At 57.2% G+C, this 20,759-nt stretch overlaps 7 protein-coding genes across 7 annotated transcripts; 3 read left to right on the top strand and 4 right to left on the bottom strand.

Annotated features, from left to right (window-relative positions):
- Positions 1–33: 33 nt before the first annotated feature.
- On the bottom strand, positions 34–2,116 carry BKCO1_3000153 (general amino acid permease; the record flags this gene model as incomplete). The annotated part of the gene is made up of 6 exons (XM_020274045.1): positions 34–1,189; positions 1,238–1,298; positions 1,363–1,498; positions 1,561–1,938; positions 1,989–2,016; positions 2,070–2,116. 6 exons carry the CDS (start codon positions 2,114–2,116, stop codon positions 34–36), a joined length of 1,806 nt encoding a protein of 601 aa, XP_020134571.1.
- A 1,063-nt stretch (positions 2,117–3,179) lies between these two features.
- Positions 3,180–4,899, top strand: BKCO1_3000152 (magnesium transport protein transmembrane region; the record flags this gene model as incomplete). The annotated part of the gene is made up of 5 exons (XM_020274044.1): positions 3,180–3,445; positions 3,493–4,048; positions 4,096–4,404; positions 4,461–4,655; positions 4,714–4,899. 5 exons carry the CDS (start codon positions 3,180–3,182, stop codon positions 4,897–4,899), a joined length of 1,512 nt encoding a protein of 503 aa, XP_020134570.1.
- Positions 4,900–4,916: 17 nt separating this feature from the next.
- BKCO1_3000151 (cmgc mapk protein kinase) lies at positions 4,917–7,646 on the bottom strand (the record flags this gene model as incomplete). The annotated part of the gene is made up of 3 exons (XM_020274043.1): positions 4,917–5,393; positions 5,447–5,743; positions 5,805–7,646. The coding sequence occupies 3 exons, from the start codon at positions 7,644–7,646 to the stop codon at positions 4,917–4,919; spliced, it is 2,616 nt and encodes an 871-aa protein (XP_020134573.1).
- Positions 7,647–9,114: 1,468 nt separating this feature from the next.
- On the bottom strand, positions 9,115–11,397 carry BKCO1_3000150 (heterokaryon incompatibility protein; the record flags this gene model as incomplete). The annotated part of the gene is made up of 1 exon (XM_020274042.1): positions 9,115–11,397. The coding sequence occupies one exon, from the start codon at positions 11,395–11,397 to the stop codon at positions 9,115–9,117; it is 2,283 nt and encodes a 760-aa protein (XP_020134572.1).
- Positions 11,398–11,940: 543 nt separating this feature from the next.
- BKCO1_3000149 (het-domain-containing protein) lies at positions 11,941–14,157 on the bottom strand (the record flags this gene model as incomplete). The annotated part of the gene is made up of 3 exons (XM_020274040.1): positions 11,941–13,847; positions 13,907–14,111; positions 14,146–14,157. The coding sequence occupies 3 exons, from the start codon at positions 14,155–14,157 to the stop codon at positions 11,941–11,943; spliced, it is 2,124 nt and encodes a 707-aa protein (XP_020134702.1).
- Positions 14,158–15,243: 1,086 nt separating this feature from the next.
- Positions 15,244–15,999, top strand: BKCO1_3000148 (uncharacterized protein; the record flags this gene model as incomplete). Its single annotated transcript, XM_020274039.1, has 1 exon — positions 15,244–15,999. One exon carries the CDS (start codon positions 15,244–15,246, stop codon positions 15,997–15,999), a length of 756 nt encoding a protein of 251 aa, XP_020134703.1.
- Positions 16,000–17,016: 1,017 nt separating this feature from the next.
- Positions 17,017–20,235, top strand: BKCO1_3000147 (cytochrome p450 protein; the record flags this gene model as incomplete). Its single annotated transcript, XM_020274038.1, has 4 exons — positions 17,017–18,023; positions 18,081–18,750; positions 18,815–19,201; positions 19,747–20,235. The coding sequence occupies 4 exons, from the start codon at positions 17,017–17,019 to the stop codon at positions 20,233–20,235; spliced, it is 2,553 nt and encodes an 850-aa protein (XP_020134700.1).
- Positions 20,236–20,759: the final 524 nt, after the last annotated feature.

Genomic DNA, 20,759 nt, shown 5'->3' with positions numbered 1-20,759 from the left:
ACATGGTTATCAGTCCGCATCCTCATGATCCCCTCACATCTCGTGCACAGTCCCGTTGACCATTTCGTAGACCTCCGTACCATCCACACGGCCATTAGGTTCAAGCGAGCCATTGGCCTGTCGATCCCCTGTCGATGTACTGCTCGGCATCACCAACTCATTCAAATCATTCAGCGTCTCCCTCAACTCGTCCCAATTCCCCAACCTCACCCAGCCCCTCCGTTTCACAACCTTGAGGCCCACGAACATCAGCAGCAGCAGCCCCGGCCCCAGGTACTGATCCAGCGCCTTGACCGCCAGCTTCTCCCTCGCATTGGTCTCCGACGACCACAGCCCGGCGCTCGCAAAAACGAACAGAATTGTCAGGCTCGCGACGAGCGAAAACCACGCCAGCCACGGCTGCGCGAACTCCAGCCAGCTGAGGCGATCGGCGCGGGTCCAGCGGTCGAACTTTCTGTACTGCCCCTTCAGCTCGGTGTGGTGTTTGCGCAGCCACCAGTGGTAGCGCAGGAAGGCGAGGGCCTGCGAGGCCCACACGAGGATGCAGCTGGTGGTGCCGATGCTCTGCAGGATGTCCTGGATGCTGTGGGTGCCGGGGGCGTCGTGGAGCGAGAGGAAGGGCAGCCAGGCGAAGAAGATGGAGCCGATGATGGCGCGCTGCGGCACGCCGTTGCCGTCGACGTCGCCGAAGCTCGCGAGGAGGCGCAGGAACGCAGACTTTTCGTCGCGCTGGATGCTGGACCCGAGCCCGTACAGCGTGCGCGACGCGACGAAGAGGGCCGAGTTGGCGGCGCTGAAGGCCGAGTAGAGGAGGCAGGCGTTGATCACGCCGCCGAGGTTCTTGATGCCGAAGCGGTCGGTCGCGATGACGGGGAGAAGCCTGTCGTCGTCGCCTGTGCTGTTGGAGGCCCGGGATGTGACGAAGGATTGCTGGCCTGGGGTTGAGTCCGGACAGTTCGTCGTGTTGTGTTCTCCGGCGGTCCACTGATCGTAGTACCTCATGAGAAGCGGATCTTCCCACCAGACATTCAGTAGCATGCTGACGATGCTTATCATGTAGACGGATAGTACAATGAAGCTGATGTTCCTGGTGGGTGGTTTGAGCTCTCTTGTGTCTTTGGCCTCGAACGCCGTCATGGTCACTGATTCAACTCCGACAAACGGATATACTGCAAGGTTGATGCCGATTCTGTATGCAGTCAATATCAGCCAGAGATGGAGAAGGGGAATAACGCACAAGACAGCAACCCCACTGCTGCTCGAGACTTGACAGCGGTGTCGAAATCCATCAGCGATATCTGAACATTCATCCCGCTGTTAGAATAAACCATGGATACCACGTTTTGAGAAGGCATTGCTCACAGTTGCCGAATCCTTCTTCTTTTGATGGCTCATGAGCCCAGTCCACGCCTCCCTTTAAACATAGCATGATAACAAAAACCATGAACACGATTAGAAGCTTCAGCACTCCCCCAAAAAGCTCTATGTAGCCAAAGAGCTGGAAATCCATTAGCATGTGAGAACGTGGTTCAAAAGCAGGTGGGCAGCACTTGCCCTGACTGTGTTGAAGTTGATGAAGAAGACCAAAAGTGGACACAGGGCGTAGACGAGTGCTTCTGCAGCCTTGCTGTTGTTCCAATACTTGACAATGTTGCCAGCAGTGGAGACCAGAGCAGCAAAGGTGATTGCCCAGGTGTACCAGTATGCGACGCACACCACGACCGCAAAGTCACGGTCAACAAAGCGGCGGACAAACTCGACCAGCGGGTTCGAAACGGGCCAGGTCACGACCATTTCGCTTATCCCCTCCATGACTGCCACGGCGACCACGCCGACGAGTGCAAACGAGACCAGCACCGTCGCAGGGCCGCCGAACGCCAGGATCTCGCCTGCCCTTGAGACGAAGCCGATGCCGATGATGGTGCTGATGGCAATCATCTGCGAGACGTGAGCAAGCGCGACGTGAGGATCTTACATGGCCGACTTACGAAGATCTGCCATCTCCCGAGCTCGCGGCTGACGTGCAGGCATGGTTAGCGCGATGCTGAAAACGTTGTGGAGATACTCACTTCAGAGGCGTGGCGCGGGGCGATCTCTGTCTCCCTTCAAAATGCATGATGACTTTCGAGCGTGTCAGAAGAAAGCGGTGGGCGAGTCTGAACATGTAAGGCTCTACATAGGCCGGGCTGTGCATCCAGGCGGTTGCCTCGCTGCAGTGATTCTCGGCCCCCACTTGGCTTACCAGGATGCGTGTGGGGGGACAAATGTAACCAGATAGGCAGCAGACAGCCCCTGCAGCCAAAGTCACACATATTTTGCAGTGCTGCCTGCCTGCCCGGCGCTTTCATCATATTTCACATCTCCGGAGCGGCGTCGGCTCGCTCAACAACATTTCACACCACCTTTGTTAAATTCACGGCCAAGACTTACTCATAGAAGATCAACCTTGCATCCAGATCGGATAGCGCTCGCTTCGACCAATCTTACCCTCCTGCGGCCTAGAACGAGCGTGACAGCCTTGTCAGCCATGCAGCGCTACATCATCGAAGAGCACGAATCCGGGTACATAGAGGAATCTTCCCTGGAAGGCTTCCTCAGGATGCGGTTCGGGTCGAACAAAAACTACGAGATTAAGGTCTGGGCGGCGCTTCACCTTCGCTTTCCCTCTGGAGCCGTATCCCCCTGACAGTGGCACAGAAAACCGACGAGGCAAACTACGTATACTGGTCCTATCTGGCCCCCAGAGCTCTCAACAAGGTGGGCCACCCTACCACCCTGCTATGCGCGCTCGCTTACCCATGCGTTTATACAGGATGAAATCCAGTAAGTCAAGCCTCGTATCAAGGGTGGCCTCCGACTGACCGTGGCAGGATCATAAGGGGAGTGGACGAGTAGGCTGAGGGGGCTTTGCACGGCTGAACTGGGCGCAAGGCAGAAAGCGGGGTCGGTCACACAGCTTATCGGGCATGCCGGGGGCGTATACATGGGGGCTTAGCGACTTGGGCCTAGCCAGAACACATTTTTTTTCGCTGCTCCGCCACATTGCAGAACATAAGATCCGCAGAGGCTGTATCTACAAGGCAAATGATAATCTGGTGCATATCTTGGCCTGTACCCCTGCTGAATATCCTGCATCTCGCGGGACTTGTGTTCGAGACTGATTGGCATCCCAAGACCAAATGGCCGAGGAAATCAAATCGTTACCCTTCTCCGACTATCCGCTCAACCTACCCGACGATTTTGCGCTGGGGCAAGACCGAGTTCAATATCAAGACCGGCTCAACAAACACATCCGGTCAATATCAGCCAAGAAGACAGTGAACTTCCAAGTCTTTGAGTCAACACCGGGTTCCCAACTACCGATCCAGCGCGTCGTTGAGGACCAGCAAAGCGCATGTCAAGCAATCTCTGAGTCTCGCTCTGGAGAGCTCGACTGCAGGATATTGTTCGCAGCCCACGCTTCTCCCTTTGACATAAGCTGATGCAAAACAGCTCATTCGTCCAAAAGGACTCACTCCGTCCATTTTTAGTCACAGCTCCTTTGCTGTGGGAGCTTCTGGATGCATACCAGCTACCCTTGCCATTCCTGGATGTCCTGTTCGCAGTGCATACTGAGACGTGCATCTCGGAAGAGAGCTACGGGAATGTTTTTCTGCAAAAGTCAACTGAGCCGTCTCCATCTTTTGGTAAGCCGCATTCCGAAGGCTCTGTGGTGTGGTCGGGTTTAACGTCTGTTCAAGAGCTCTCATATCAGTTCAAATATGCAGAGGCAAACAACCGGTCTCGAGCCTTTCCTTGGTCGATTCGGCGGACTGAGGTATTCAACCGCATTGAGACTTCGAGCCATGGCTTGAGATCCACCTGGTTGATCTTCAATCCGAAGGAAGACTCAGACTTGAGTAGAAGATTGAACCACAAGGCCCTGGAACCCAACGAATGGAGTGCGCTAAAGGCCAACCCGCTGCGACTGCACATCTCCATCTTGTCTGCATATATAGACAACTGGAGAGACTTCCTGGCCGACATTGGAAAGCAGTACTCGGAGCTGGTAAGTTCCATGTCTGAAGTCGAGGGCGACAGCTGACACATTGTCAGAAAAAGCTGGTGTGGACTGCTGATATCGAGTCTGAGGTCAGCTTCTCGGAGACGCTGAGCTTCAAGTCCATGCGGTCGCTGCGAGGTCTGGAGGAGAGAGTGCAAAGTGTCCAAGTCACGTTGAGACAGACCGAGAAGCTGGTTCAAACATTACAAGAGCTGAACCACAGCATGCTCCAGAATGATGCGTACGCCCAAACCGAGTTTACCATCACTGCCAATGCCCTGAAGACCGTCATGATCAGGCTCGAAGGGTATCAGACATCCGCAGAAGCTCTTGAACTTCGCGTCCAGGGCATTTTGAGACTTGTAAGCGGACCAAAACATCATGCCAACGGATTCCGCGCGTGTGCTGACGGCCATAGGTCACGGACGCTCTGAACGTGAAGAACCAGACGGCTGCTGCGAAAGTCCAGAAATTCGCAGCCGACAATCAAGCAGTCAGCACGGAGATCAGCAAGGGCGTGTACGCCCTCGCCATGGACAGTGTCGATGACAGCACCATCGCCCGCATCGTAACCCTGGCGACGCTGATTTACCTGCCAGCGAGCTTTGTGGCGGTAAGCATTGAAAGATTCAGTCTGAATCCCTGTTCTTTCGCTAATCTGCTACCCGCAGTCGCTGTTTGGCATGAACTTCTTCGATTTTGACGAGGGTTCGCGTCGAATGAATATATCAAAAGATGCGTGGATATACCTTCTGGTGACTATCCCGTTGACGGCTGTGACGGGCTTGGCATGGTGGTGCGCAGCACGGAGACAGAGAATGAAAAGAGCGTCGAGAAGACAGCCGCCGGATGTTTGAACAGCATGAAACTTGTTTCATTCATTGTATCCTCCCACATGGACCCTTTTTAGAACTATGTCGCCCCTGAACTTAATAGCAAAGTAAGCATAGACATTTGATTCTTCCGAAGATATGGAGAATCCGGTATCGGCCATGTAGTCCCTTAGGTAGGGTGCTTCAAGCTCATCATACCTCAGCACTAGAGGTTGGTCTGGGTCGGTAGTCCGGAGCTTCTCGGGATCGAGGTCGACAAGGTGTAAATCGGGTGTTCTGTTTGCTTGGCTTTGATGAACCAGCAGGATCGACCGGCCGTCTTCGGTGGCTGCTCCTCCGTCATAGCCACTGAACTCGCCTTGAATGGAGTGGACGTAAAAAGCATTCCCGTTACTGATGAGAGCGTTTGCATTCCCGTGTTTGTCAATGGTGAGGAATAGTGGTCGGATGCTGCTCTTCTCTGATGGATCTCTCAATGCGATTAGGAGATTTCGAAAGCGGGGGTGGTGAGACCTCAGCTATAAATATTTGGTCAGCCTGGTTGTATAGGGGCATTAACATGAGAGCTTACAAATGGGCGCTGAAGTTGTAGGAACGGTTTCGGGTCACCGGATGTAACGTCGAAAATCTGCCAGTAGTCCATTGCATCCGTTCGCGACCAGACATATACCCACTTCCCATCATTGCTGAAACACGCTCCTTTTAAAGTTCCGGGGAGAATCAGCTCTCTGGCGTGATTGCAGCCACTCAAAAAGATCTTCAGGCTGTTGTCATTGTGAACAATGCAGTCTCCATGTGCGGATACTGATAGTTCAGTGCCTTTACTTGAACTATGGAAGGTCCGTTTGTCCTGGGAACAAAGTAGTAGCTGTAACATCTCGTCAGCTTAGTTTGTGGAGTAGAACAGTCAACAAGGTAGTATTTCGAACCTGGAATTCGTCGCTTCCCACAGTACGAAGTAATGCCGCACAAACAGTGCCTTGGGCTGCAATCTTCTCGACGCTGTATCTGCGTGGCTCTTCTCCCTCCAGCAGACTGCGAGGCTCTTGTATAGATGTTTCGTTCCACTCCGGAAACACACCAAAGGCAGAGTAATTGCGTTCGGATTTTACCTGCACTATTGCGCAATCGCCGGTGGTGGACATGCGACACATTGATGGCGTCTTTCGAAGAAAGTTGCTGACTGGCCGGTCAACTTGTTGGGGGCCATCTTTGAGACGAATCAAGGCTGGATCATGGATTGGTATGTCGACATCGGCTGCTTGGTCCGAGGTTGGGGCTTTGGACGGTGTTGGAAATATCAAGCCATTTGCAGTTCCTTTGCTGACCTTATCCCAGGCAGCTTCGAAGGGCCTCTTGAGATCTTGAGCGTTTGGGCGGGCTGCAGGGTCTTGGTGAAGAAGGCGATAGATTTGTTCCCGAAATTCGCACAGCCCCTCGTCGAATATTTCCAGCTCATCTATCCACGAGCGGATATCTGCTCTGAGGGCAAACGTTGAATCGTAAAAGTGAGACCGGCCGGTAGTGGTACCGTTGCGAACTCCCTCAAGGCGTTTCACGCCACCGGGTCCCCCATGAGCGAAAGCCAAAATCTCCAACAGAATGCAGCCATATGACCAAATATCAGCAGCTGTGCCGGGTTCGTGCTCCCTGGATTCGATCTCGGGTGCTTGATATACTCCGGTGCGTAGACGTCCAATCGTGGCGATGGCGGGGCCGTTGTCGTCGGGGTTGTCCTGCGCTATGTCGCGCATGTTCTTGATTGCGGATCCACCGAAGTCGGCTATCTTCCACATCCAAATATCGCCGTGTACAGCTGAGTCGGTCGGCGGGAAGACCAGTATGTTGTCCGGTTTCAAGTCGAGGTGGTAGCACCTAAATATGTCGGACGACATTCTAGGCCTAAAGCCGTTGTGCAGCCAGTCAAGAGCATCGCTCAGATCTTTTGCTTCCCAGAGCAAGTAGCTCGGGCGGAGATCGCGCCGGATATCTTCGCAGAAGCTTGCGGAGAAGGTATCCTGCCAGTGGAGGATTTGAGAGAGGTTGCACTCTGCGGGCTCAAAGATGAGATGACCTGTCGAGCCAATCTGGATGGCCGAGAAACAGGATTGGATATTTGGATGGATCAAGGGGGCTTTTTTCATCAGCTTCAGATTATACAGCTCGGCGAGGAATTGCCGTTTCTGGTCGGGCGAAAACGTCTTCACGGCGACCAATGGCAGGGGCTCTCCATTCAACGTCTGGATCTCTCCTTTGGCCACCTTGCGCCTCGTGACTTTGTGGGTACCATGATGGAGCAGTTTTCCTGCATCCAGGAAGGGCAAGCGCATCGAGTCGGGCAAGGGCCTGATGCCAGTTTCGGAGTCCGAGAGTGGCAACTCGTGGATGCGTGCGGGTGAGAACAGATACTGGTTCCTTAGGAAACTCTGGCCGTGGGTATCGAAATCGATCTCGCTCTCAAAGAGAGCGTGCAAGGGCTTCGCATCTTGGAAAGGGAACTTGTCGTCTTGCCAGCCTTGGCGATCACTGATGCTGAGTTCGGGGAAGGTTTTCGCAAATTCCCGCCATGCTTCGTAGGGATATTGAATCCAGACCAGCACCGAGAGTAACTTGAGGTATCTCTCATTTATGCCAGGATCTCGCTCTGCCGCTGTGAGCTGTTTGTGGAAAAGGTCGAGCCGACTCGCACTTCTTCCCTCCCGGTACAGCCACACCGTGTTCAAAGCATCCGCGGAGACAAATTGCCGTTCAGGGTCGCCGGGAGGGCACATGGACGCTCGAAGAGCTCCGCGTATCTCTGCGCAAAGACGCAGGAATTTTTTCCTTTTCTGGCGAGGGTCCAGTTTCCGAAGCCAGCGTTTCGGGAGAATGTGGTCGGAGAGACAACGTACTGCTGACATTTGAGAAACGCTGCGTCTGCCGAGCGCTGCACATGGCAAGCGTCGATAAACGGCAGGGGACTAGTGTGAGCAGGAAAGGCGAATGAGGCAGGGAAACGGCAGTCGTCGTCGCAACACCTGGGATGCAAACGGCCGGGTTAATCAACGTTGCCGTCAGTGACAGCACACGAAGCAGGTCAAGCGACCCGGGCAGGCCCACACACAGGCAGGACTAGAGATTCTTCAGCCGCATGTGCAGGTGTCCTGTGCGGCACAGCCCATCCGTGGCCAGTCGTGGCCCCCACCGAGCAGGGGGCTGAGTGCTGGCTGCTGATAAGCCGCCCTGCGTTGCACCGCACAATTAGGCAGCAACAGTTTTAGCCGCAAATACATGCAGCCTGCGTCACGCCCTCGCATCCACCGGGTCTTGGAGCGCTATATCGTATCTGCAGGACATCTACTTATGGAACTGCGCTAAATAACCCCTGTATATTGAACGTACGCATTGAAGCCAGAAGTACACAAGTACCTTCAAGCGTTCCCTCCCACCTTTCTTGATCTGCGCTTCTCACTCCACTTCCAGCACACCATCTCCACGAACAACCACAGGCTCAGCCCATGTAATCACTGTTCGCTTAGTCGTGAATTCAAAAGGTAATGGACAGACCACCACGACCCCATCAGCAAACATACTATTGTTCGGCGTCGCGTGTGCATTCTAGGTCAAATGAATGTAAAGCAGACTAGTCACTGCTCTCCTTGCTCCGGCCCTTTGAGAAAGAAAGGCTGGGCTATCCAAGAGTGGTGCCTGTCACGTCGAGTGGTGCACTTCACCGAAGGAGGATTATCCGGTACATGCAAAAATAACTGGAATCAAAACGTGAAATCTTTGGTTGTTAATTGGAATTCCGGCAAATGGGAATTCATGATGGAGCATTACTCCAAGGCCGAACTCACACTCGAATCGAACGGCCTCATCGCGCCTTAAGGGCTGGTCCGAAACATTTCTTGAGAAGGTGCTTTCCCGACACTACCTTGGCCGACTCGCAGATTGACATTGATATTGATGAAATAATGGTGATTAGCGCAGCCAACGTTAGGAGATGCATGGTATCATTGGTTTCTCAAGCATTCCCAAGTCTGCGCGGCTATAGGAGGGTTAAAGTGGAATAGCTTCCTCTGACTGGTACATGAATACAAAAAGGGGTCACATCCGGATCATGTACACTTGGGATGTAATCAACTTTCAACTCCAAACGCAGCTTTGTGCGTATGAAACGAAGAGTCATGGAGCAAAGCTTCAAGAGACTATGAAATCTAAATTGAGACATCACCCCTGAGGAACAAAGCAAGCATCCCGCTACACAATCCTCAAAACTTCCAACGCCCCCTCCCCCTTCTCCAACCACCCCATCGCCTCCCCCCTCATCAACCCCTCCACATAACAATGCGACACCGCCCTCCACGCATCGCCACTGGCATCCCGCCTCAGCAACACCGGCGCATAACACCCCAACACAACCGCCACCACATCACCCACTTGGGTCGGATGGACGCTCGTCCCGAACAGCCCCCGCCGAGTAGTCAAGACGGGATACACGAGGCCGGCGTGCCTGTCGAGCGCGGCGACGAACTCAGCGCGGCGGCCGTCGTCCCGCGACAGATCCTCCAGTTCCACCGCTCCTCTCTCCATCAATCCGTCCGGTACCTCGTCGTCGTCCACCGCGCGCGGAAAGAAGTCGCGGAACCTCCGGCCCGGCCACGGCGCGAAGCCCGCCTCGTCCAGTCTCGCGCGGAACTGTTGGAAGTCGGCGAAATTGGCGTGGCGCAAGATGGGGCCCCAGCCGCGGGCGAGAAGCGATTGTACTTGTCGTCGCCGCCGCCGCCGCTTCTGCTCTTCTTCTCCTCCTCCTCCTTCTCCTCCTCCTTCTCCTCCTCCTCCTTCTTTCCCGCCGCCGCCGCCGTCGTCGTCGTCGTCGTCGGCGGCGGCGGCCTCTCCCTCTCCCTCCTCCTCCTCCTCCAACGGCCTCAGCCCATCCAACCACGGCACATCAAGCAACGTAGCCGAACCGTAACAGTCAAGCGACGCATCGCGATGCAGCGTGCGCACGATGGCGGATTTGAGATCCGCGTCCGGCTGCGGCTGCGGCGGCGCGACAGCAGCACCGTCGCAGCAGCCCTCGGCGAGCACGCTCAGCACGCCCTCGGCCCAACCGAGCCGCGGCGCCGTGGCGGCGACGACATCGCACAAGAAGGCCTTGACGACGAGCACGCGGCCGGCGTCGACGATGTCGCACTCCATCATCATCTCCTCCCCTTCGTGGCGACCGCGGGTGGCGTCGCAGCCGCCCGAGCTCCACAGGTACGGGTCCCAGCGGTCGGCGAGGTCGGGGACCCAGCTGGGCACAACGGCGTTGAAGGGGGACGCGAAGGACGAGGGGCCAGGCGGCGAGTGGCCGGTCAGGACGAGGTCGAGGGAGCCGAGGCCGCGGACGAGGGCGGCGGCGAAGTCGGCGAAGACGCGCGCGACGGGCAGCGCGTAGTCCGGGTCGATGTGGCGGGCGACGGGGCGCGGCAGCAGGCCCATCAGGCCGTACAGCTTGTCGCGCGGGTCCGTCGTGTGCGCGAGGCGGCCGAGCATGAGGAGCAGGGCGAGGTCGTCCGTGTCGGCTGCGCGCTGCTCGGCGGCGCTGCGTTGGTCTTGGAGGGGCTGGCGCTCTTGGTGGCGCACGGCGAGGTCCATGAGCTGGAGGATGTGCCAGGCCTTTTCGCGCTTGGCGATGGCGCCGGCGATGTTGTTGGCGCAGGCGAGGAAGTTGCGCAGCGGGATGAGGCTGAAGACGTGGGGGCCGAAGAGGAGCGAGGCGTTGGACGGGGCGAGGCACTTCTCCTGGATGATCCACGTCCGGGTCCAGTAGGTGACGGTGACGAGGCGGTCGACTGCGGCGTGGAGGGCGGAGCTGAGGTCGGGGTCGGCGAGGGCGCTCTCGACGGCGTCGTGGGTGGTGGAGGGGTCCCGGCAGCGCGAGACGAGGCCTTGCAGCTCCGACATGCCTTCGGTGTCGGACAGTTCGCCCAGCCAGATGGTCACGATCAGGGCGCGGCTGAAGATGTCGCCCATGCGGCGGACCTGGCGGCTGCGCTCTCGCAGGTCGCGCTGGTTGATGCAGATGGCGTCGACCCATAGCTTCAAGCCGTTGGCGTAGTCGGGGTAGCGGGCTAGGCGGCGTAGAGCGGCCTCGAGGTTGGGACGGACGAGGAAGAGGACGCGGTTCAGCAGGATGGGGCGGGACTGCGACTGGTCGCCCCAGGTGTAGCTCAAGGCGCCGTAGTCACCCCAGGCGAAGCGGTGGTAGCGGGCATGGGCAGAAGCGCGGTCGGGCGGGGTGTCGGCTCCTCGCGAGCGGTAGCGGTTGTTGGTCTCCTCATGCCAGAGGTCATAGCTGCTGCGGCGCGACAGCGGCGGCGTCGACACGACAAATTGCGAGTAGTGGTCCAGCGTCTCATCCAGCGAGACGCGCTCCAGGGTGCAGCGGACGAGGTCTGCATGCTCGGGCGAAGGCGGTGTGTCGTCAGGCTGGGAAAAAGAGAGCACGCGAATTTCGTTGCGTGCTTCGTCCAGCGGCTCGTAGTCGAACTCCATGGCCACATAGCTGAACCACTGTTTGGGCTTGCGGGTTCCACGCGTCGATATAGTCGTTGTGCAGCAGAAGGATAAGCACTATGCCGAAAGTAGTGCACGGCTTCGGCGATGGAGCCAAATCAGCATCACAGCGAGCGGTTTAATCTCCCAGGGAAGGCATCAAGTCCGCTGAGGACCTGCTGCTTGGAATAGGTTGAGGCGGTGGCATATGTCGAAGAGTGGTCGAGTATTGGGCAGTTGGATATTGCGGCATGTTCGCCGCAAGCTCCGCTATCGAACCATGGCGCATGACACGGCGTCGAGTTCCATGCGGCCTCAGGAAGGGGTGACAGTGTTGACGTGTCGAGAGTTCGTCGGGGATGGGAAGATGGCAGGTGAGCAAGAGAAGGGTTGTGTGGAGGTGAAGACTGGTTCGAGGGCTGGCGAAATATCGGACTGACGATTTCGGCTTAGTGCTGGTATTATCGAGACTCGATTGGCCAATCAAAACAGAAGTCATGTATTTCTACGCTAGGGGTATGGCAGCAGCACCTACCGTGTTCCCTAAATGATCCTCACCTCCCTCTCATTCCCCGGAAACTGCTGCGCCGCGCGCCACCCACCCGTGAAATACCCCACCCTCTCAAAAGCCCCCGTCGACTGATCCGCCGGCCCGCCCCCCTCCGCCGTCTTCGCCGCCGGCTGCAGCACCAACCCCCAAATACTCCCGCTCGGCAGCAGATTGCCCTGCCTCTTCTGGCTCGAAAACGTCTGGCACGTCGCCACGAGCAGCAGCCACAGCTCGGGCTTCGCCCCCGCCGGACTGGTGCACACGATCTCGCCGATGCTGCTGCGCGCCCTGCCCCTCGCGCCGCCGCCGCCGTACCCGCCAGCGGCGTCGACGTCGAAGACGACGCGGCAGTCCTCGGTCGCGTCGTACGGCAGGACCAGGCCGGCGACGTCGACGTGCGCGCCGGGCGCGAGCCGCGAGAAGGGCGCGTGCGCCAGCAGCGGCTCCGCCACGCACCGGAACCGCTTGATGTGCGACGACGTCTCGAAGGTCGTGTGCCGGTTGGCCTCGAAGGCGATGGGCCCGTCGATCGACATCCACGACCACGACGGCGCGCGCCAGGTGCCTGTCGCCGACGTGTGCCGCACCACGCGCGTCCCTGCCGCCGTGGCCCGCTTGGTGTCGACGGTCCAGCAGAGCTCGTGGATGAAGTGGCCTTTCCAGAGGCCGGCGACGTAGGCGGCGTCGTCGTTGTTGTCGCTGCTTTCCTCGTTGTTGGTGTTTTTGATGCGGTTGTTCTTGTTGTTGTTGTTGCTGCCGAGGGCGCGCTGGAAGTAGGCTGCCAGTCCCGCCAGCGCGGGCAGCTTGTCCTCGGGGTGCGTGAGCCGCCGGTTCGAGTAGTCCTGCACGAGAAACTCCCAGATGCGGTACAGCTGGCGGGCGCGCGTCTGGGCGCGGCCGAGCTTCCCGCTCTCGCCCGGGTCGAGCTGGCGGAGGAGGAAGGACGGCATGGTGGCGGCGACCGAGGGCTGGAGGATGACGCCCGAGGGGCACAGCCGCATGGTCGTCAGCCCGGCCGACGCGCAGTAGCCGTTCCAGTCGCGGCCCATGGCCTCGCCCGTGAGCGAGTTGTAGACGAGCCCCTTGTCGTGGCAGAAGCACTTCCACACCACCGAGTCGTGCGTGTAGATGAGGACGCGCGGCGACAGCACCACTTCCTGCAGCGTCCACGCCCGCTCGTGCGGCGGCTCCCGCGCCATGTGGTTCTCGTCGCGGGGCAGGTTGTCCTTCTTCTGCGTCAGGAGCATCTTGCCCTTTTCGCCGCTTTCGCACCGCACCGTCAGCGTCGCCAGCGGGTTCCAGAGGTTGTCGGCCTTCAGGAAGCCCTCGCGGCAGCACCGCGCCCGCTCCGGCACGATGGTGACGTACGAGTTCTGGAAGACGTTGTGCATGCGCGCCATCTCGTGCTCGCGGTCCGCCTCGTCGTCCTGGATGATGCACAGCGAGTCGATCCAGATGTACTTGAGGTCCAGCCACCGCGCGGTTTTGACGGCGTCCAGGAACATCCAGGGGAGCTTGGTGATGGCGATGTCGTCCATGTGCGCGGCCAGCGTGTCCTGGCTCGTCTTGAGCGGCTCTGTTTCGCCCCGGCAGTAGCTCAATGCAGCATACGCCGCGTGCGCCTTGCCTCCGGTCTCAACCAGGCGGAGTTTCTGGGGCGCTCCAGAGATGTCAATCAGCCGGGTCGGCACCGTCGGGCTCAGGGAGCAGCAATGGGCGACGTCCTTCTCCGGGGGGCGCTCGTCGCACGACTTCACCCAGCCCTGGATCATCTGGAAGATGGTTCGCGTGCCCCTGTCGGACGTCTGCTTGCGGACGGGCAACGAGGCGCGCAGCTTGTCGTCGGCGATGGAAAGCACATGCGGTACGGCTATGGCCTGTGGCTCGCCCAGAGGATCGCCTGGCGCAGTCGGTCAGCAAAGATGGCGAGTTCCTCATGCAGCACGGGCATTGGCGCACCATCGACGGTTCCTACATCGAATTCCAGGGTCCGGGAGAAGATGGTGTCGAGGCGGGTGACGTGCAGGACGGGGCGGATGATCTTGGTGCTGTTCTCGTCGTATCTCTTCTCAAACGAGAACTGGAAATTGATCTCCTCGGAGTTGGCCTGCTCGTCCAGCTCTTCCAGATGCCCGTTGCTCCTTTCGTCGTGCTCAACTTGGGCCTGTTTTTGGTCTGCCTCCAGCACCGTGATATACAGTAGCCGACATAGTTTGCACCCGGCCCGCGCCGATCGCTCGAGAATAAGCCGCGCTACAGTATGGCGGACCCCACTATAGCTCGAACAGAGCAGCGCCCACGGCGAGTAGCGGCCCTGGTTACGCGAGAAGATCCTGGAACAGAGTATGCAGGATTGCGTTGATGATGCGTTCATAGTCCAAGGGAGGCGCGGCTAGGAAACACCAAGGGAAAGTGTGAGACCGTGTGAGACCAGTCTGCAGGAGCCGAAATAGGAGTAACCATGGTCAGCATAAGGGGCAGCCCCAGCGCCGTAGCCGAGCCCCACACGCTCGCTCGGGCCAATCGGGGGCTCGACCGAGTCCCGAAAGGATCAGGTGCGCGGCCGCTAGGACGGGCTGAGGATGATACAAGACCTCTGTCGTCGTGGACATTCCACTATCAAGGTCAATAGCAGCAGAGCGCTTAGGAGGTCAATGCTCCGTATAAAGACTGCAGTGCCGCAACATATCTGCAGCCTACTGGTCTTACCGTCTTTGCTTTACTAAGCATCCGAGGTGTAGTAGATCTTCGCTTTGAGGCAGACCTCAAGAGTAAAGCGTGTCTCAACGCATGGCTTCGCATGAAGCTTGCTGAGCATCCTGTATGTCGTTGCATTGGGCAGTGGGTGTCGCCGTAATAATGCGTTTCGAGCCCTCGAGTGTGAGAAGCGGGACTTTAAGCCAAAGAACTGTTAGACGGGCAGTTGTCCGGGGTTTTGTTGCAAGACGAGACGGAAACTGATGGCCTGTCCTACTGTGGGTCCAACTCCGAGTGATCCCCATAAATCCATTGAACGCGTGGACGCGACATGGCCCAAGAGCCTATCATGGTTGGACATACGGTTTTGGCCCCCATCCATTGCTTGACAAGAACACGGACTCTCCACTGAAAATAGTATCTCGGAGGTTTCCTGCTTACGAAGGATCGTCCCTCGCATGTTATCTCCGCCAGTGGCCTGCAGGTAGACCGCCAACGACTGTTTTCAACACCGCTTCCCGCTCTTGATCTCCGTTCCTGACACAAGCTTTTTCCCAAGACATTCGCATTGCTTACTTTCCCGGAGAGCCTCAGCAACCATGACTTGCTACTACCCGGACGGCAGCACCAAGTCTGACGACACGCCGTGCGACTCGTCCGCCGAGAACTCGGCATGCTGTGGTTCGGGATCGACGTGCATGGCCAACGGCCTCTGCCTGAAAGCAGGCCTCTTCTCTCGCGGTTCCTGCACCGACTCGTCGTGGAAAAGTGATGCCTGCGCACAGCAATGTCAAGACTGTACGGCTTCCCGACTTCCCCACAGCACCTACCCTCGCACACTTCTTACTGATCACGCCCAATCTTCAGACAGCCCAAGCGCCGGCGCCCCCATCACCCTCTGCGAACGCAACGCGTCCAGCGGCTCGACATGGACATGCGGCAGCGAAGACTGCACCAACTCGGCCGTCACGTTCAAAATCTCAGCCAACTTCACGCCCTTGGTCCAACTATCGAGTGATTCCAGCAGCAGCAGCAGTAGCAGCAGCAGCAGCAGTGCCGCCGGGTCAGACTGCACAGACGGCTTCTCGAGCGGGCAGATGGCCGGCGTCGGTGTGGGAATAGGCGTGCCGCTGCTGATCGCATTCGTCACCGTCTTCTGGCTGCTGTTGGCGGAGAAGCGGAAGAGGCGGACGACCATGGTGCCGGACGGACAGGGCGGATGGCACCAGGGGCCGAACGGTGCGGGCCAGCAGCAGGGCATGTTCGAGTCGATGAGACACGTCGAGCTGGACGCTACAGGAGGGATGCAAGAGATGCCGGGTCACTACCACAAGCATGTGGCTGGCCAGTCTTAATCAATGTTTTCTTTGTGTTCTTCTTCCCATTCCGGATACCATACGTATAATACACGAGCGAGCCACTAAAAGGTTTGAAACCTATAGCTATGATCATTCTCAACCCGCTTTCTACAAAACTTCATCGTCTCCTTGCCATAGCAAGCCGTTTGACGGGTAATCTAGGTATTTGTAACAGTCCATGGTGCCCATCCGCGGGCGCTACAAAGTCCGGTACTTAACTCCGTGATATGCGCATGTGATCCATGTCATCATCAAGCGCGCTCAATAATCCTCCCGCAATAATCCTCCGAAGCACCGTAGTATTGCGGGTAAAAAACGGGGTCCTGGTTGTGATCATCGTGCTTTGCGAGGCCGTACTAGGCCCGAGGCTGAATTTTCATCACTGAGTCGTTCCTTTCGCCCATCCAAGCATCACGTATAAGTATGAAACCCCGTATGTTCAGAGAATAACAAGCTACTGTGAACAAATGTAACAAAACAAGTATTTGTGAGCCACTTCTCTCCACCAATTACTTGGGATTGCATTCTTGGATTTAGGTAGGTTTCCGCCGTTCTGAAACTGCCCTAATGGGGAAAAGTAGTCGCACGGCTCCCGAGTTCTGGCATGGTCTCGTTGCCTATGATTTTCTTTGCCTTTTCTTAGTGCCAATATCGACTGCATGCAGCTACTTTCTACACATTCGGAAGTACCTTTATGCAAAGAAGCTGAGAGTGGATGGGCTCTTGGGTGACTTGGCAAGGCGAAGCAAGCTTCTGACAGGGTAGCGTCGTCAGACAACCCCACCAAAGATATACATGGATGACACGATTGGTTCCACTTTAGGCAAATTCGTCTAAAATAGTTCAAGCCTTTCGATATCCCCGTTGAAAATCCACATCGACTATTACACAGCATGCAAGGTAGCCTTCTAGGGCTCGCGGCCTGGTGGGGGCCGCTTGTCGCTGGTATATTGCGTTTGCGAAGCCATGTTTCGGTCTTATGTCCCACAGAATACACCCCTTCTCGTGTTCAAGATGGACGCTTTGTCTGCGGTTCCCGACTCGACGACGTACTATGACATCTACACGGGCCTTTGGACCAATTGGTCCCGCGGAAAAATCTTCGGCGCCACTCTGACGACAACGCGCACGAGCGGGAGTCTTCTCATCGCCTTCCTTTCTCTTTTCGTGACGATTGTTGGAACCCACTTCTGGAGAATCGGCTGCTTCGTTTTTCATTCCGTCTGCTCTACAAAATCCTCAGGCGACGCCCTCTACCACCAACGACAAGCAGTGCTCCGAAACTCGGCGAATGCAGCGACCGGGCTCGCAAGCTTCCTTCAGATTTTCTACGCATGGCAACAAACACCATCTCCAGGGAGGCGCTACCAACGGATCCTACCATCGTTAGCATTCGCCTTGCTGACTCTGGCAGCCTTCGCTGTTGCCAGTACTTACTCATCTCGAATTTCGACCATTACTGGGAACGCGGTGCTCGTCTCAAGCAATGACTGCGGTCTGACCCTAATGAGATCGACCGAAAACGACACGGAGTTCAGCACTCTTCTTTTGCCATACCTGTCTCAACTGTACGCCTCCAGCGCCACTTACGCACAACAATGCTACGTCAATCCTCAGAGCAACGAAGGCTGCGACAGGTTCGTGCAAACGAACCTTCCCACGAAGGTCACTCGAAACGCAACTTGTCCATTCGAGGCCGACATCTGCAAGTCTCAGGACTCAAACATCCTGCTGGACACGGGCTATCTCGACAGCCACCAGGACTTCGGCCTGAACATGCCGACAAGTCACCGTTACCAGTACAGACGAGTCATCCACTGCGCTCCGTTGGTGACAGAGGGGTACAAAGAGCAAGTGCCGAGTCTCGGCCCGAATCTCTCCACTCCTTACATGCGTTACTACTACGGGCAGAGGTTGAAAGGCGACGCCACTTTCAACTACACGTACGAACACGCGGTCCTCCAAAAAGAAGAATTCGCATCGACGGATTTCACAGGCCCCCCGGCGAGTTTCGATGTAGGGTAAGTGACGAAGCCCAATTTAGATCCTGATTTTATTCTTATTAACGTTTTTCGTAGGGCGACTGGCGCTACGTTCACCAACGGCTCTCTGGATGAGGAGGACTCGGGCTTTCAACCAATCGAGAAGCTTGCAAGGACTGACGCATACGTCTACCTGTTCTTCCTGTCCACGAACACCGTCTTGTTTTCTCAGCCAGTGGACGATCCGTGGTATGCTGCGCACAGCCAGGCGGGCGAATCGCAACACAAAGGGACGGATGGCCTGACCGACGTGTACTGGGGCGACGAGGTAGCATCTCCAATGGGATTCACGGTGCAGCATCAATTCTGCAACCCCAGCTTGGATAAAAGCGTTGGGTGCACACCCCTAGCCGGATGGAGCGATGTTTCCAGCGCTGGCAAGAGTCTGTGGGAAGACGATGGACAGTTGGAAATGTTTGAGTGGGTATTGGGGGTCATAGCCGGGCCCCTCGACATGTTCGGGGCCCAGATCGAGATGCTGGGGCCGTCCGGGCTGGATTCTTTCTCTCGCACATACAGGGGAGAGGTGGGTTACCTTCCGCCGAACCAGTGGCAGCTCGACGTCGAGAAGTGGAACAACGCGAGCTTGGCGCTCATGCAGCGAGACTTTGTCGGCATGGCAGCCGGGCCTTCGGACTCACGGATCGCGGACCGCTGGCTAGACAGGGCGTCGACGGGCGCGGAGAAGCGGTTGTGCAAGAACCAGGTTTGTCGAACCACCGCCACCAGGCCGTCCAGCGCGATGAGCAAAACTGATTGCAGATTTACAGAAAATCCTCAGCACCGCCTACACCAACTTCTCCGTCTTCGGCCTCGCCACCATCCTCGTCATCGGCGGCTTGATCATCGTCGTCTCATACACGCTGGAGCCGTTCGTCGCGTGGATCCAGCGCCGCCGCAACCTCGACGTCTACGCCCGGCTTGAATGGAGCTTGAACGAGACGTTGCAGCTGCAGCGTATGGCCCACGAAGAGCTCGGACTGGGCACTTGGCGGCGGTGCGACAAGGACGTGCCTGTCACCGAGAGTCGGGAGAGGCTTGGTGTGCTGGACCTGAGCGACCGGACACACCCGAGGTTGAAGGCGCCGCCGGCGTCGGTTGACGAGATGTTTGACGAGAAGGCTGAAAAGAATGGAAGGGGAAAGGAAGCACCGGTGGTGAGTGTGCTTAGAGCAGAGTCGGAAGGCTCAAGATCAGGCTGTTCGGATGGGGAAATTTCGCCCCTCCAGCAGTCGAGATTTGGGACGGGGGTTTAGGGGGAAGGCCTCACGCCGGAGAGGCCCTCTGGAGGACTCAAAGGGGCGATCTGCATAGATGGAACTATGGCTTGATTTTCGTGCGGCTTGGTGCATTCGGAAGGAAGCAATACTCATGACGCCAACGATTTTTTTTTTTAGCTTCGCAATACATACACAGGCAAATACATCCCCATGTCCGCAACCTTCCAGCTCTGACTTTTTCCAGACCACATATCTTGAGCTCTTTTCCACACATCACCTCGGCAACCCGAGAAGTACTGGGCATTAGGTCCATGACCTTTTGCCCGTCCTGAGAAGAAGCTGTGCATAAACACTTCGGAGGGCAATTACGTGCTGAAACATAATAGATTGAGCTGGGAACGGCGTGCGGAAAGTTGTTCAGATAATATCCAGGTCGGTCTGCCTTTGAGTGTGCTGGGTGAACACATGCACGTCTTGTCTAGAACGCTTTTCCGAAGTGCTGGAAGGTCGCAAAGGTCGCTGTTGGCGAGGTCGTGCAGCGCGCGCGCGTCGAGCAGGGCGGCGGCGGCAGCAGCAGCAGCGGCGGTGGAAGCGGTGGTGGAAGCGTGGCCGCGGGCATGGCGTACGCCATGAAGTCGATTGGCGTTGAGGCCGGCGTCACGGTCGCGGACGTTGAAGGGGTTGTCGATCAGGTTCTCGGCGGCGTAGCCGGCCGTGTCGGGTGCGCCGAAGAGCGAGGCGAGGAAAAGGAGGACGCCGTAGCTGGCTGTCACGTTGTACGTGACGGCGTCGGCGTCGGACGTGCGGTTGGCGGTGGAGAGGTGGCGCAGGAGGCCGTCGGTCCACGGCGCGGAGAGAGCGAGGGGCAGGTCGAGCATGGTGAAGGATTGGACTTTGCTGGTGTTTTGGTCGACGGTGACCGAGGCTGTGGCCGACTCGAGGATCGGGGCGCAGTGGAGGGCTTGGATTGATGGTTTGTTCTTGTAGACTAAGTGCTCCGGGGAGCTGGAGACGGAGCCGGATCCGCGTTATTTCGTTGACATGTTGTAGCCGCCTCGTAGGTCGCCGTAGATCCATTTCGTTGTGAAGTTTCGGGGCCATGTGCTTGACGGGAACGGGAAGTCTGCTGCGTCGAGCGGAGACCAGTATCCGATGGCGGCGTTGGCTTGTCCGGATGCACCGGCTAAGTCGTTGGTGCAGCAAATAGGCCGCGAAGGGTTGCCGAGGAACGACATATCCAAGAAATTGTTTGTGAATGGGGTCCTGCCGCTGTGAAGCTCATATCCGTCGATTGACCACAGTGGTGCGGCCTTCGATGGTTTCGGTGTTCGAGGCTCCTCGACGCGACAAGGACGACTGGAGCAATTCTCCAAAGAATCTCTGTTTGATCTTCGCTGCTTGAGTTACCAAGTCATGGTCATCAATGATTCCCCCCACATCAAAGTTGTGAAGAGCGCCAAGCAGGACAGAAAGCCCACCGAAACGTGGACTGGAC

This window comes from Diplodia corticola (assembly GCF_001883845.1).
Source record: "Diplodia corticola strain CBS 112549 chromosome Unknown scaffold3, whole genome shotgun sequence".
NCBI lineage: Eukaryota > Fungi > Ascomycota > Dothideomycetes > Botryosphaeriales > Botryosphaeriaceae > Diplodia > Diplodia corticola.
Note: the sequence above shows the minus strand (reverse complement) of the source record. Positions and strands in the feature narration are given on the sequence as shown.